General features: G+C 41.4%; 1 protein-coding gene across 1 annotated transcript in view; it reads left to right on the plus strand.

Moving 5' to 3' along the window:
• Positions 1-413: 413 nt before the first annotated feature.
• The window catches only part of LOC145342223 (U3 small nucleolar RNA-associated protein 14 homolog A), a 46375-nt gene continuing 32201 nt past the window's right edge, over positions 414-14587 (plus strand). The window contains exons 1-6 of the mRNA XM_080187596.1: positions 414-490; positions 7179-7254; positions 8252-8322; positions 8762-8826; positions 11480-11619; positions 12396-12551. Coding sequence (XP_080043722.1) covers positions 447-490; positions 7179-7254; positions 8252-8322; positions 8762-8826; positions 11480-11619; positions 12396-12551 — 552 coding nt within the window. The 5' untranslated portion in view covers positions 414-446. The remainder of the gene's footprint in view (positions 491-7178; positions 7255-8251; positions 8323-8761; positions 8827-11479; positions 11620-12395; positions 12552-14587) is intronic.

The raw sequence follows: 14587 nt of genomic DNA on the forward strand, positions 1-14587 counted from the left end.
TAATCCCCTCTCTTATCAAAAACCCATCAACCCGCGTTTTAAAAATACCCAGCAGTTTAACGTCTGCAGCTACGAATTGAAACAGCCACTGAGTCCGGTTAACAAAATGAAGCCTAATTCGACCTCAAAAGCTCCCTCCATTTAAATGGGGTGTTTTTCTGATCACAAATTTCACTTTGACTGTTGTTTACAACTGTTTAACATTCTAATCCACACTGATATGATGATTGTTGTTGGTATCGCAATTTATATACATGTTACATAAACCCTGATCTTCCACAATTTGCCAACCTGGCCAGTCCCTGTCGCCATGGTTACTGCTCCTCTCAGATCCGCTTTACAACACTCCGCCTGCGCCGGGGAGACTTTGCGACGGTCCGCCGTTAACCGGAAGTGCCACTTGACGGCAGTGACGTTGCCCGGGATCCATGTGGAGGAGCTGAGAGATGGCGGGGAAGATGGAGCTGGGGAAGGAGAAGGGGCTGAGCAGGTGAGGAGGAGCATGTCCCTGTACCCGGGCTCGGTGTGCGCTGACAGCCGCAGGTCACAGCCATTAAAACTGAAAAACTCGGTGAAGCCACATCACCCGGTGATTCAGACGGACTGAGGAGGCCAAAGCGTGCTGCAGAATGGCTCCACTTTCTGGGATAGAAGTCGGACGCTTCATTTAGTTAGTTTATTCATCAGTTACAAGTAGGCTTACATTAACACTGCAATGAAGTTACTGTGAAAGTCCCCTCGGCGCCACACTCCGGTGCTTGTTTGGGTACACTGAGGGAGAATTTAGCATGGCCAATTCCCCTAACCAGCACATCTTTTGGATTGTGGGAGGAAACAGGAGGACTGGAGGAAACCCATGGGGAGAATGTGCAAACTCTGCGCAGATAGTGACCCAAGCCAGGAATCAGATCTGGGTCCCTGGTGCTGTGAGCTGGTAGTGCTAACAGCTGCTGCCCTGTGCCACTGTGCTCCCTTGTGCCTATGTGCTGGCTACTCCTTTATCTGTGAAATCACTGACTGTGATTATCTTCACAAAGAAAATTACACCTGCTGCAGCCTGGGAACAGAATCTGATTCTCCAACCCCACAATCAAAAAGTTAACCTTCCTTTCTGACTCTTGGTGAAGGGACAGGCTGTCCCGAAAGCTTGCGGCGTTAGCTACAAATAAACCTGTTTGGACTTTGAACTGGTGTTGTGGGATTTCTTTGTGTTTTATCTCAGTCCAACGCTGGCATCTCCACATCATTTCTGATTCTTGACAGAGTCAATGTTTAGTTTAAAAGTTTGTTTATTAGTATCACAAGTAGGTATTAATACAGGTAGGTATTACAGTATTAATACTGTAATGAAGTTACTGTGAAAAATCTCCTAGTCACCACACTCCAGTGCCTGATCGGGCACAGAAGTAAAGTACTGCAGATGCTGGAATCTGAAACAAAATCAGCAAATACTGGAAAATCATAGCAGGTCTGACAGCATGTGTGGGGAGAGAATAGAGCCAAAGTTTTGAGTCTAGATGACCGTTCATCAGAGTTGGAGAATTTAGCATGGTAAGAAGTCTCACAACACCAGGTTAAAGTCCAACAGGTTTATTTGGTAGCAAAAGCCACTAGCTTTCAGAATTTAGCATGGCCAGTGCACCTAACCAGCATGACTGTTTAACTGTGGGAAAAAACTGGAACATCTGCAGGAAGCCTACATAGACACAGAGAATGTGCAGACTCTGCGCAGTGATCCAAACTGGTAATCAAACCTGGGTCTCTGGCCCTGTGAGACAGCAATCCCAGGCACTCTGCCCCTTTATCTACAGCAGTTTCATTGTATTTTCCCAGATTTTGAAAAACATATTTTTGAGAGAGTTAAGTGAATAAATAGGCTGGCATATGTTTAGTACTGCTGTCTCACAGCACTGGGGACCTGGGTTCAATTCCAGCCTTGGGTCACTGTGTGGAGTTTGCATGTTCTCCCTTTGTCTATGTGGTTTTCCTCCCGTAGTTCAAAAATGTGTTGGTTAGATTGATTGGCCATGTTAATTTGCCCCTTTTTGTCAGGGGTGGGGGAGCTAGTGATGGTAAATATTGGTGTTACGGGAGTAGGAATTGTGGTCAGTGTAGGCTCAGTGAGTTGAATGGCCTCTTCTGCACTGTAGGGATTCGACGAACAAGTTGCCACAGTCAGCCCAGGAGTGGGGACAGGACTGACAAGATACTCTATTTTGAGATCGGTCCTGTGTTCACCTACTGCCTGCATGCATGTGTTATATTCCAATTGTGAGATCCAAAAGTAGTACAGTCTCCTGTATTGTACAATTCTGTGTTTAACTTCCATCTATCGTTTCACTTAAAAAAGAAAGTAAGATATTGTGATTTCGTTTAGGGTTGCTACCTGTCTGCTTTCAAATAGGATAATATGGTTTTTGAATAGGCAATTCAGAACATTCTCAATGCTATATCGACAGTAAAGGTCTGTTTATGAAATAGTAGTTGGTATTGCATTTATTTCTGTGGGTCTTCTGTTTTACAGAAAATAAATGGCAGTTGTTGCAACAGTTTTGGCCTACTTAAATCTCTTGAACTCTAATTGTGAATTATGTTGTGGATCATTTGCTGTGTTTTTCTTTAAGATGCTAAGCATACATCTGCGAAGCAATATGAAATGGACTTGTTGAGGGTGCTGTCCCTTTGATAAGCAAGCCAGTGTATGTTAACATCATATTGCACAATTGGGTGAAGTGCAGGTGTTCTTTGTGTGCTCTCATTAAGATTGTTCCTTCAATAATTACCACCAGAAAACAAGCCTTCAAGTTATTTGCCGGGACAGAATTGCTGTATTTCTTGCTTTTATGGTAAAAAGTATCAGCCATGGTGCCTCTAGTGTGGAAAATATTTTGTTACTGGCTTATTGAAGATTTCAAACTAAATTGATTACTAACGACTGCTTATAGAATAAACTCATCGTAAGATGTGTGTTATTTACATGCTTATACTACTGTATTTCTGCCCGTTAGTTGAGTTCACCCATTCAAAAGTCTAGAACGTTCAAGGTGCACCCTATTAACTATTGTAATTAATATACCACAATAGCAGGACTGAGTATATGAGAATGACAAGGCGGTACCTGTCTTTCACTGTCATTCATTCACCTGATCACTTCATGAACTTCTGCCTCCATAATGATTGCGTTCTTTTCATTATATACGTGCAGTCAGATTAATAGTGAATACCCTCAGATACCAGCAGAAGCAGTTTTGCTGTGTTATCTAGTTCCCTTGCTGTATTGTCGGCTTGATTTGATGACCAGTTGCAGCACCTAAACTACTGTGCTGCACTTGTAATTCTTTGATTACTGCCTGGGTGGGAAAACCAAAGCTCACAGATTTTCCTGTGTTTCTTTCAATCTTCCTTTAGTAAAGATAGGAGAATAGATGTATAGCACTTGAGTATCCAGAGGTCAAGGCAAGGGATTTCTTGCAAGTCATGGAGTTGTTTAAGTAGATATGGGGGAAATGGTGACATAGTGGTATTACCACTAGAGATCTAGGGTAATGCATGGGACTAGTTTGAATTTGGTGGCTTTTTAAGTCATTAAAAGTCTACAGGTAGCCGTGAAAGAGTTCTTGATTCTGGTGGGAAATCTGCTGGACTGGCCTACGTGTGACCCTCTGAAATGATCTAGCAATCCAACCAAGGCACAGGAAATGACAACAACAATCCCAGCCCTGCAAAGTCCTCCTTATTAACATCAATTGGAAGAGCTGTCACAAGGACTAGTCCAGCAACAACCTGACATATGTTCTCACAGTCATATCTTGCAAATAATGTCTCATCACCATGTCTGAGTATATCCTGTACGACTGATAGGACAGATCCAGTAGAGGTGGCAGCACAGTAGCACACAGTTGGGAGGTATTTGTCCAGAGAGTACTTAATTTTGATTCCGTGAAGTCACATCAAACATGAACAAGGAAATTTCCTGCTGCATGATGGCACAGTGGTTGGCACTATTGCCTCAAAGCTCCCAGGATCCGGGTTCAATTCTGGCTTTGGGTGACTGTCTGCATGGAGTTTGCAGTTTTTCCCTGTGTTTGTGTGGGTCTCCTTCGGGTGCTGTGGTTTCCTCCCATAGTCCAAAGATGTGCAGGTTAGGTGGATTAGCTATGCTAAAATTGCCCCTTAGGTTAGATGGATTAATTATGAGAAAGATGTGGTGTTATGGGACCAGAGCAGAGAGGGCCTGGATAAGATGCTGTGTCAGAGTCAGTGTAGCCCAGATGGGCCATATGGACTCTTCTGCGCTGTAAAGATTCTATGATTTCGCCCCCACCCTCTTCAGCTGGTGATTCACTGCCATGTTGAACACCACTTAGAGAAAACACTGAGGGTGGTAAGGGTACTTTGCGTTGGGGCTTCTGTGTTCATCGCCAAAGGTGACTAGGTTGGACCACCATAGACTGAGCTGGCTGAGTCCTGAAGGACTGCTAGACTGGGCAGATGATGAGGGAAAAACATATTTGCTCTCATCCTCATCAACCTGCTTGTTGCATATGTATCTGTGACAGTATTGGTAGGATTGACTACTGCACAGTTCTTGTGGAGGCAAAGTCTCATCTTCACGTTGAGGACGATCTCCATTGTTGTGTGGCACTAATACAGTGCTAAATGGGAATGATTTCAAACATATCTAGTAACTCAGGACTGAGCATCCATGAGGCGCTATGGGACAACAGCAAAATCCTCAACTCCCACAAACGCAGGATTCAATGAAAATTCAGGAGCGCATGCTAGGAGCAACACCAGACAAACACAAAAAAAAGCGTCAACAAGATGAAGGTACAACACAGGACGACTTGCATACCAGACAGCATAAGCAGCGTACAATAAGAGCTGAGCAATTTCTCAACTAACAGATCAGATCTAATCTCTACAGTCCTGCCACATCCAGTTGTGAATGGTGATGGACAATTAAACAACTCACTGGATGAGGAGGCTCCACAAATAACTCCAAGTCCAACACATCAGTGTAAAAAATAAGGCTGAATTGTTCACAGCTATCTTTAGCCAGAAGTGCCGAGTGGATTATCTACCTCGGCCTCCCCTGGAGGGACCCAGCATTCTAGATGCGAGTCTTCAGCCAATTTGATTCACTCCAAGTGATATCAAGAAATGGCTAAAGGTACTGGATACTGCAAAGACTTTGGACCCTGACAATGTTCACACAACGGTGCTGAAGACATGCTTCAGAGCTTGCTACGTCCCTGGCCAAGTTGTTCCAGTACAGATACAACATTGGTATCCACCCGGCAATTTTACAAATTGTCCAGGTATATCCCACACACAAGAAACAGAACAAATCCAACCTGGCCAATTACCACTATTCAGTCTACTCGCAATCAGTAAAGTGGTGGAAGAGGTCATCAACAGTGCTATCAAGCAGCACTTGCTTAGCAACAACCTGCTCAATGCTGCTCAGTTATGAATTTTGCCAGGGTCACTCATCTTATGATCTAATTTGCTCTGGCTCAAACTTGGACAAAAGAGCTAAACACCAGAGTTGAGAGCAACGTTTGACTGAGTATGGCAAAACTGGAGTCAGTGGGAATCGGGGAAATTGGTTGAAGTCATACCTTGCACAAAGGAAGATGGTTGTGGTATTTGGAAATCAATCACTATTCCACAACATCACTCAGAAGTTGCCCTCAGCCCAACCACGTTCAGCTGCTACTTCATAAAAGATGTTCTTCCGTCATAGGGTGAGAAGTGGAGATGTTCCCTGATGATTGCAAATTATTCACCATTCACAGCTCTTCAGATGCTGTCGGAATGCAACAGGACCTGGATGAAATCCAGGTATGTGCTGACAAGTGGCAAGTAACATTTGCACCACACAGGTGTCAAGCAATGACCACCTCCAATAAGAGAGAACGTAACTGTCAGCCCTTAATATTCAATGGCATTACCACCACTGAATCCCTCACTACCAACATCCTGGACATTACCATTGACCAGAAACTGAACTAGCCCTATAAATACTGTGGTTGCAAGAGGTCAGTGGCTAGAAATCCTGTGGTGACTAACTTGCCTCCTGATTTCCCAAAGCCTGTCCACCATCTACAAGGCATAAGTCAGGAGTGTGATGGAATACTCTCTGCTTGACTGGATCAATGCAGCTCCAAGAACACACAAGTTTGACACTATCCAGGGCAAGTAGCCTGCTTGATTGCTGACCCTGCCACAAACATTCACTTCCTCCACTTCCAGCAAACAGTGGTAGCTGTGTGTACCATCTTCTAAACCCACAATTGCTATCATCTAGGAGAAAGGAAGCAGAACGTCATTACTTGGAAGTTCCCCTCCAAGTCACTCACCATCCTTACCATTTCATCACTGTTGCCTGGTCAAAATCCTGGAACTCGCTCCCTAACAGCTCTGTAGCTATAGGGACTGCAGCACTTCAAGAAAGCAGCTCACCACCATGTTTTTTGGCAGTTAGAGATGGGCAATAAATGCTGGCCTAGCCAGTGACACCCACATTCTGTAAAAAGATTTTTAAAAATTGGGCAATAAAAGGTGAATCATTGGTCTGTTTAGGAGAGTGACAGGTGGCTCTGTGCTCAGGAATATTTTCCCCTATTTTGCATTGCCATCCAGTGTTGTTCTTTATTAGATGTTGCAATTCTGTCAATTATGTCAGACTCTGCTGTCACCTGAACACGTTTATGTGCAAATTATATTTATTCTGCAGCAAACAGTGGAGGATTTGTCTCAGCCACACTTTTATAATGTAGGATATTTATTAGAGGTGGCCTGTTCAGGATAGCACTATTGTATGTTTTGCTGGTTTGTCTGCGTTAGCTTCGAGCTGCGTTTGTAGTACAACAAAATGACTGCCAACTTTCAATGTTTGTTCCTTCAAAATGGTGTTTCCCTGCCTCTGGAAGTAGTACCATAGTGTAACAAAAGTGGGGTCAGAAATGAAGTCCTCTTCTTGGTCTGCTTACATTCAAAACTTCTCAGTTGATTGGCATAAGTTCAATTGCCTTTTTCAACTAATTTAATTGAGCTCGGTCAATGTTACCCAGCTTTTGTCCGAACAGTCAGTTCTTTCACAAAATAATATTGCTTTGGATTATTTAAATCTGTGTGAATTGTGGCTGACCTTGTATATTTCTGATTTTCAGTGATTTACTTTCCTTTGGAATGGAAGAAGAGGATTTATTTCAGACTGAACATACCTTGACTGTCAGTGAGGATGAGGTAACATCTTGTTTCTTGCAAGCTGTTCTTTTAGAATAATTGCTTTTGTTATTTCAAAGCAAAGAAATTGTGCCCCAAAGATCCTATTCATGCTAGGAGCTTCAGAAATCTGGACAGTAAAGCTCATATAACTCATTTCCATTTATGTTCCTGTTTATTACTCATGAGTTTGCCTTGTTGAATTTTGTGAGCCTGGAGGTGTGGGAAGAACTGTTCTTAGTGCTGTTCCCTCACTGGTGGTAAACCATAAATCAGAACAAGATCTGTCAACATCAGCAACTTGATAATGCAGGTTGATAGGTGCCTTGTTTTCTCAATAATCATAAAAATATTCTACAACAAGGTCTCCAGATCACCGAATTAGATAAATCAGGAATTAATGAACATGATACATTTTCTGATGGAAATCCCTAAATACTCAGAAGACCTGCAAAAGCAGCAGATATTAGTCCTATCTGTTATTAAATGTCTTTATTATGCAGTTATTGAATAACTTGATGTGCATGTTTATCAAAAATTGAAACGAAAATCTCATCTTGCTGTTTCTCTTTCAGTAGTTGTTACTGGCTCTAGGCTAAGGGGTATTTGGGTTTAGGTTCAGATTAGTATATTTTGACAAAGCTTTGATGAGCACAGAATTAAATGATGCAAAGCTTAGATTCCAAAAGCTTGAACATTTTCAAAAGGCATTGAATCCATAGAAACAATCGAGTGATTATTTTAGGTGAGACAAAAATAATTTACAATGAATCTTCCGCAACACCTTTCGTCTTCTCAAGTTATTTATGTCTGAAAAAAAACAGAAATGGGATTGAGCTGTACTGAATGAGTCATAGATTATGTAATAGTAATGACAATTCCTGGTGGACAAAAATGCCTCAGATTAGAGCGATTGAAATACTTGAATCTGCACCTGTAGTATTGGCTATTTAATCTATTATTAGAATCTTGTTTTTGTGGAGACATTGATTCATTTTTAAAATTTTCCATTTTGCAGAATGAAAGTGATGATGAGAGGAAACACCAAAAATTGCTGGAGGCGATTGGTTCCCTCGGCGACAAGAAAAAGTAATGATATCCATGGTCTTAACAAGGCACAGTGAGAAATGACATGGATTTTTGTGTATATCACATGGAGCAGTGTTTTTAAATTGCTAAACAATTACTGGTCCCAACAGGCAACCAGCAATTATATTTATGGTTGGGAAGCATTTTGTGAGAAAAATATTACATACAATTGTTAATTAATTGTGCACAAATTAATCTTTTGCAGTAGGATTGCAGAGTTTTAAAGTGTATTTTGAAATACCGAGGAATGCATTTGCATAATTCCCTTTCATAATGTTTAGATAGGGAATAATTATCTTGTTCTGTATGTCTGCTTTTACATTATAATTAATATATGAACAATTATCCAAATTTATCCTTTCTCTGAGTAGTGCTTTCTGAATCCAGGTAAACACTTCCTTACTATAATGAACAATTATACTATGTTTCTCATTTTCAGGAAGAAATTGGCAGAGAGGACAGAGGCCAGCTTGCAGGTGTCAGAATTCGCTGTCAGTTCAGAAGGTACAAGACTTCAGACAATTTCTGTACAAATAACCCATAAAGTCAGGATGAATATACGTAACATTGGTCTTGTATGATGCACTCTAACTTCTGTTTTTCTTTGTTGATCTCCTTTGTCTGTCTTTCAGTCATTTTCCTTACTTGTCCAACAGCTTTCCTTAGCTTCGATCAATAACAAAATATCGATACATTCTTCTATAATCCACTTTTTCCCTTAAGGCCTTGCTGTACATGAGCATTCTTTAGTACGGAAGCCATTACAAAAGCTGCTCCAGTTCCCTAGGATGTAGGTGAGACTGGCCTAGATTTATTAACCTATCAATTTTGTGAAGTCAAGTTGAATAAGGGCGGCACAGTGCTGCCTCACAGCACCAGGCACCCGGGTTCGATTCCTGGCTTGGGTCGCTGTGCGGGGTCTGAATGGGTTTGCTCTGGGTGCTCCAGTTTCCTCCCACAGTCCAAAAGATGTGCTACTTAGGTGCATTGGCCATGCTAAATTCTCCCTCAGTGTACCTGAATAGGTGCTAGAGTATGGCAACAAGAGGATTTTCACAGTAACCTCATTGTAATACTAATGTAAGCCTACCTTTGACTAACAAATAAACTTTATTTTTAAGAATATACAGAATTTTCATTATACACTTGCCTCTTTGTACAAATGTGATGAGAACATTGGTGTCAACATATCATGGCCAGATTTTTACTTCCTCTGATAAGGTTATGCATCTCAATCTGCATTTGACTACATTTGCCACAAGAAATCATTTACATATCAATTTATAGAGCAGCACAGTGGTTTGCACTACTGCCTCATAGTGCCAGGGATGCAGATTCAATTTCAGCTTTGGATGGCTGTCTGTGTGGAACTTGCACATTCTCCCTTTGTCTGCATGGGTTTCCTCTGGGTGATCCGGCTTGCTCCCACAGCGCAAAGATTTGTGGGTTAGGTTGATTGGCCAAGTTAAATTGCTCCTTAGTATCAGGGAGATTAGCAGACTAAAAACATAGTGTTATTGGGGTAGGGCCTGGGTGGGGTTGTTGTCGGTGCAGGCTCAATGACCTCTTTCTGCACTATCTAGATTCTGCGATTTTAAATCATAACTTTGGAATATTATGCTTCATCGATGTTGGCAGCCCCACTTATTAGCTAGATCTAAAAGTTATTGGCCTTCATTCTGCAGTCTGTGATAAATGGACACTCCACGATTCATTACACTTCAACTTGACCACTAACAAGGGCAACACTTTGAGGTTTTGCTGTGGAACTTAATTGGCAACCCAAACAGTGTGGTGCCCTTTTCAGAGGGCCTGGAATTTGTGAACAGGGCAAGCTGCTGTGCAGTTAGTTAAATCAGATTTAAGACTCCTTGCTGAGGCATGCAGAGTCAGAATTAAGTGTAGATTTGTTCATTCTCTGTGCTAATACAATGGCAAACCACGTACAGGAAGCAAAACAAAAAGAAAGAATGATAGGATGAACATCCATTTCTGTAAAACTTAATTTTTAAGTGCCAAGGAGATTGTTTGTTTGTGCCTGATTAAGGCTTAACATGACCGAATAGACAAGCCATAAGTTTTTTGGTGTGTTCAGTGGGCGTGTATCAGAAAAACATCACAACATCATGCCATTGTTTGTTTTTGCATACCAAGTCTCTCGATAAGATAGTATTGTGCAGCTTCTGGAGAAACAAAGCAACTTTGACAGTAGCTGCTGATTTTCAAATTTAACTGCGCAAGTGTAATAACGAGAGGTTACTGCTCAATTTGTTGTTTAGTAACAGTGGGCATTGAGTCTTAATTTTGCCTTAAACCCCAGATTATTATTTCTGAATCATGCCATTATTAACATTCTAAAATTAGCTGTTTTGATCTCAAGCCAAAATGCTCACCAAATTGATTGTTGTGATTTGTGATTTTGCTTTCTGTGGAACTGCTATTAAAACACTGTAAATTGCAGACCCCACAATAGCTCAGGTTTATCATTGAGTCGCTGAGCTATAGGAAAATCTGCCGAGTTAGCTTAATTTTTTACGTCTTTAAGTGTTGCAGTTGGCCTCAATGCCCTTGAGCTGAGGAGAAAAAGACAGCTACATTTGTTTTACCATTTGTTATCCAGATGCTGTTGGCATGGCCCAATTTATTACCCGTTTGTAGAAACCCAAGAAGATAGTAATGTGCCTTCTTTTTGAATAATTATAGTATTGTGGTGATGTTGCTCCCATTCAAGTGTTAGGTAGAGAACTTTGACCTAGCAATTGTGACAGTATATGTTCCAAGTTGACATGTGACTTGAAGATGGCATCACTGCTCTTGTTGAGTAGCTAGCATTGCCTGCTGGAGTGGAATGCTTAAGTAGCCTGCTGATGGTTGTCAAGGTGTGAAGCCAAAGAGCATCTGAAATGCTAATGCAGCAAGAAGTGCATACTCACATGAGGAGCAGGGTACAAAATTTACAACATAAGTTGTTGTAAATTGAGGAGAAGTTTTCTGTATTTTTAGAATAGAATATAAATCAATAAATGAAGCATAATGTGCTGCATCATTCCATTCTGGCTGGCTAATTGACAGGTTAGGTTAGTCAATTATTTACTGTTTAAATTTCTGTCATTGAAGATTTTTAATTGATTTAATCACCTCCCACGCTTCATTCTAGGTGCTAATGAGAAGATTGAACTATCAGATCTGCTGGGAACCATTAAACCATCCGCTTCCTCACTGAAAAAACAGCTGAAGATACTTGAGAAGACAAACAAAACCCTAGATTTACCTATCAGTAAAGAACAACGTGAAAAGGTTGACATAATGCCTGGATAGAGCGCTGGCTGTCGCATTCTGAATTGAGAGTTTTGTGTTGTAACCAGAATTGCTGACCGCTTGGACTAGAAAGAAATCAAACTACTAAATGGAAGCAAAAAATTAAAATATTTCACATAAACTGGTCTAATTGGTATATCAATGATTCCCCTCAAACTTTGTGAAAGTGAAATCATTTGAATTCTGATTCATTAATTAAAATATAACAACAAAAGTATTGATGTCGTTCAATTCCCTTTTATGATACCTTTTTCAAATTGGCTACCAGCAGGTTCCATCTAAATTTTTTAATAACGCACAGCTTACTCATTCCAATGTGTGGGCCCTTCGTTTTTTTTTTGTATGGCTGTACAGTGCATTAATTTGAAGGGATTGATTTGTGCTCAGCCCTGTGGGGGAGCCACACGGTTTAGAGGTAACATTAGCTCATAGTTTGATGTGCTGCTCAGTTCTGCTGTTGTACAGGTAGCACATCAGATCTGTTTGATGGACGTAATAAAAACTTAATGTTCTGAAATCGCAGTCAATATCTGAAAGAACAGAAAAGGTTAAAATTTCAGATTGAAGCCATTTTTCAGTTTTGATAGGCAATGTATATAGAAATTCTGATCCACAGTTTTTCATAGTAGCAATGAATGGTAATTGTCAAGTAAACTGTGTATCCTGATAAGACTGAAATAGATGCAGCTTCATGTCAATTTGTTAATAATAGTTGATTATTTGAACATTTTAAAACAGTTTATTTCTATCAAAAGATTCAAAGAACATTGGCATACGAGAAAGCTTCAAAGGAGGTTACAAAATGGAATCAGACTGTGAGACAGAACCGGAAAGCAGAGCAGCTCAAATTTCCTCTAAATGAGGAACCATTTACTGTCAAACCAATGGAACAAAGAATGGCAGGCTGGAAGGTATGATGCGGCTCATTGTACTTGGAGGATACTTTTGGGAAGAGTTAGTTCGCTGTGTTTATTACCTCGTCAAATCAAAAATGTAACTTCCCGTAGTCAGCCCTTAATAATAGACTGGGCACAGGTGGAATGGTTATCTCCCTTTCCTAACTCCAAAGTCAGCATTATACAATTCCTGTGGATGGGTACCAAGTTTTCATTCTTCTGTTGACTTCCTACTGATGCAGATCTTAAGTTAGTAGATGCAAAGTCTTTTTACACAATCCTGAGTGAAAAATCAACGTTGGTGATGCAGTCTGTGTTACTTAGAAGCACCAAAGGCTGAACTGAATTATAAGGGTCTGTGTCAGAAAACGTATCTCCTAGGAATTGTCTGGAAATGCTGGAGAAAAATTCGCTGCTGCGTGAGGCTGTGCTCTCCATGTCAGTGTCTTCTGAAATAGCATAGAATGTAATAAAATATAGAGCCAAGTATTATTCAAACCAGGAATTCAGCATGCAGGAAATTATTGCCATCAGCCGATGTCCAGTCTTTTCATGAAACTTCGTCTTTTGTATATATCCTTTCTCTGCAATAAATGCATTACAGTTGAGTACAAATACGATTTGTGGGTCAAGTTAAGGCAGCAAATGGCTGAGCCGTACAGATCAAGAAGGCTCTGGTTTTAATGTTTGATGCTGACTTTAGTTTATCTCTCTCCACAGCTAATGGACAGAATGTTACAATTGATTTCAATGGCTCAAGCTGAAAAGAGGGAACTAGTGTTTAATTTGTAATGGGTTTCCTATGACCTCTCTGTTCTTGCTGCAAAGTGCATATATAAATTTTGAGTGAAAACAGTTTTGGTCTTCTCTGTGTTACCTGTGCTGTGGAGCACCAACAAGACAGAGTATCAGAATAGCATGTATAGAGAGGTAGTCACCACAGGCTCAGACTCCACAGCCAGGATGGGAATGGGTGATCACCAGACAGAGCAAGAGGACTAAATAGACTGTATGGCTATTTCCCCTTCAAAACAGATTTCCCATTTTGGTTACTGTTGAGGAGAATGGCTTCATGGAATGTGGAGGTGGGGGGGGGGGGGAGAGGTGGCGGTATACATATATATAGGATGAGGGAACTAAACGCAATATCTCCAAATTTGCAGATGTCTCAAAGCTAGGTGAGAGGGTGAGCTGTGAGGAGGATGCAGAGATGCTTCAAGTTTGATTTTGGCAGGCTGAGTGAGTAAGCAAATGCACAGTAGATGCAATATAATATGGATAGATGTGACGTTATCCACTTTGGTAGCAAAAACAGGAAGGTAGATTATTATCTGTGGCTATAAATTGAAAGGGGGAATGTGCAACGAGATCTAGGCGTCCTTGTACACCAGTCGCTGAAGGTATGCGTGCAGTTGCAACAGGTGGTAAAGAAGGCAAATGGTACGTTGGCTGTCACAATGAGAGGATTTGAATACCGGAGCAGAAATGTCTTGCTCCAATTATTTAGGATCTTGGTGAAACTAGATAGGAGGCAGAGAGTGGGGGTCAATGGGTGCTATTCGGATTGGTGGATGGTGACTAGTGGAGTGCCCCAGGGGTCGGTGCTGGGGCCTCAGCTATTTACCATTTATATAGATGATCTGGAGGAGGGAACCGAGTGTAGGGTGTCGAAATTTGCTGATGACACCAAAATTGGTGGAAAGGCAAATTGTGCGGAGGGTGGTGAGAGTCTACAGAAGGATCTAGATAGGCTGGGCGAATGGGCCAGGAAATGGCAAATGGAATTTAATGTTGGCAAGTGTGAGGTGGTCCACTTTAGTAGGAATAATGGTAGGAAGGATTATTACTTACGTGGAGAAAAACTGCAGCAGGCAACGGTGCAGAGGGACCTCGGGGTCCTTGTGCATGAGTCGCAAAAACCCAGCTTGCAGGTGCAGCAGGTGGTCAGGAAGGCGAATGGGATGCTGGCCTTCATCGTGACGGGGATTGAATATAAAAGTAGGGAGGTCTTGCTGCAGCTGTATAGGGCATTGGTGAGGCCGCAGCTGGAG

This window comes from Carcharhinus amblyrhynchos, chromosome 4 (assembly GCF_965287045.1).
Source record: "Carcharhinus amblyrhynchos chromosome 4, sCarAmb.v2.hapA, whole genome shotgun sequence".
Lineage (NCBI taxonomy): Eukaryota > Metazoa > Chordata > Chondrichthyes > Carcharhiniformes > Carcharhinidae > Carcharhinus > Carcharhinus amblyrhynchos.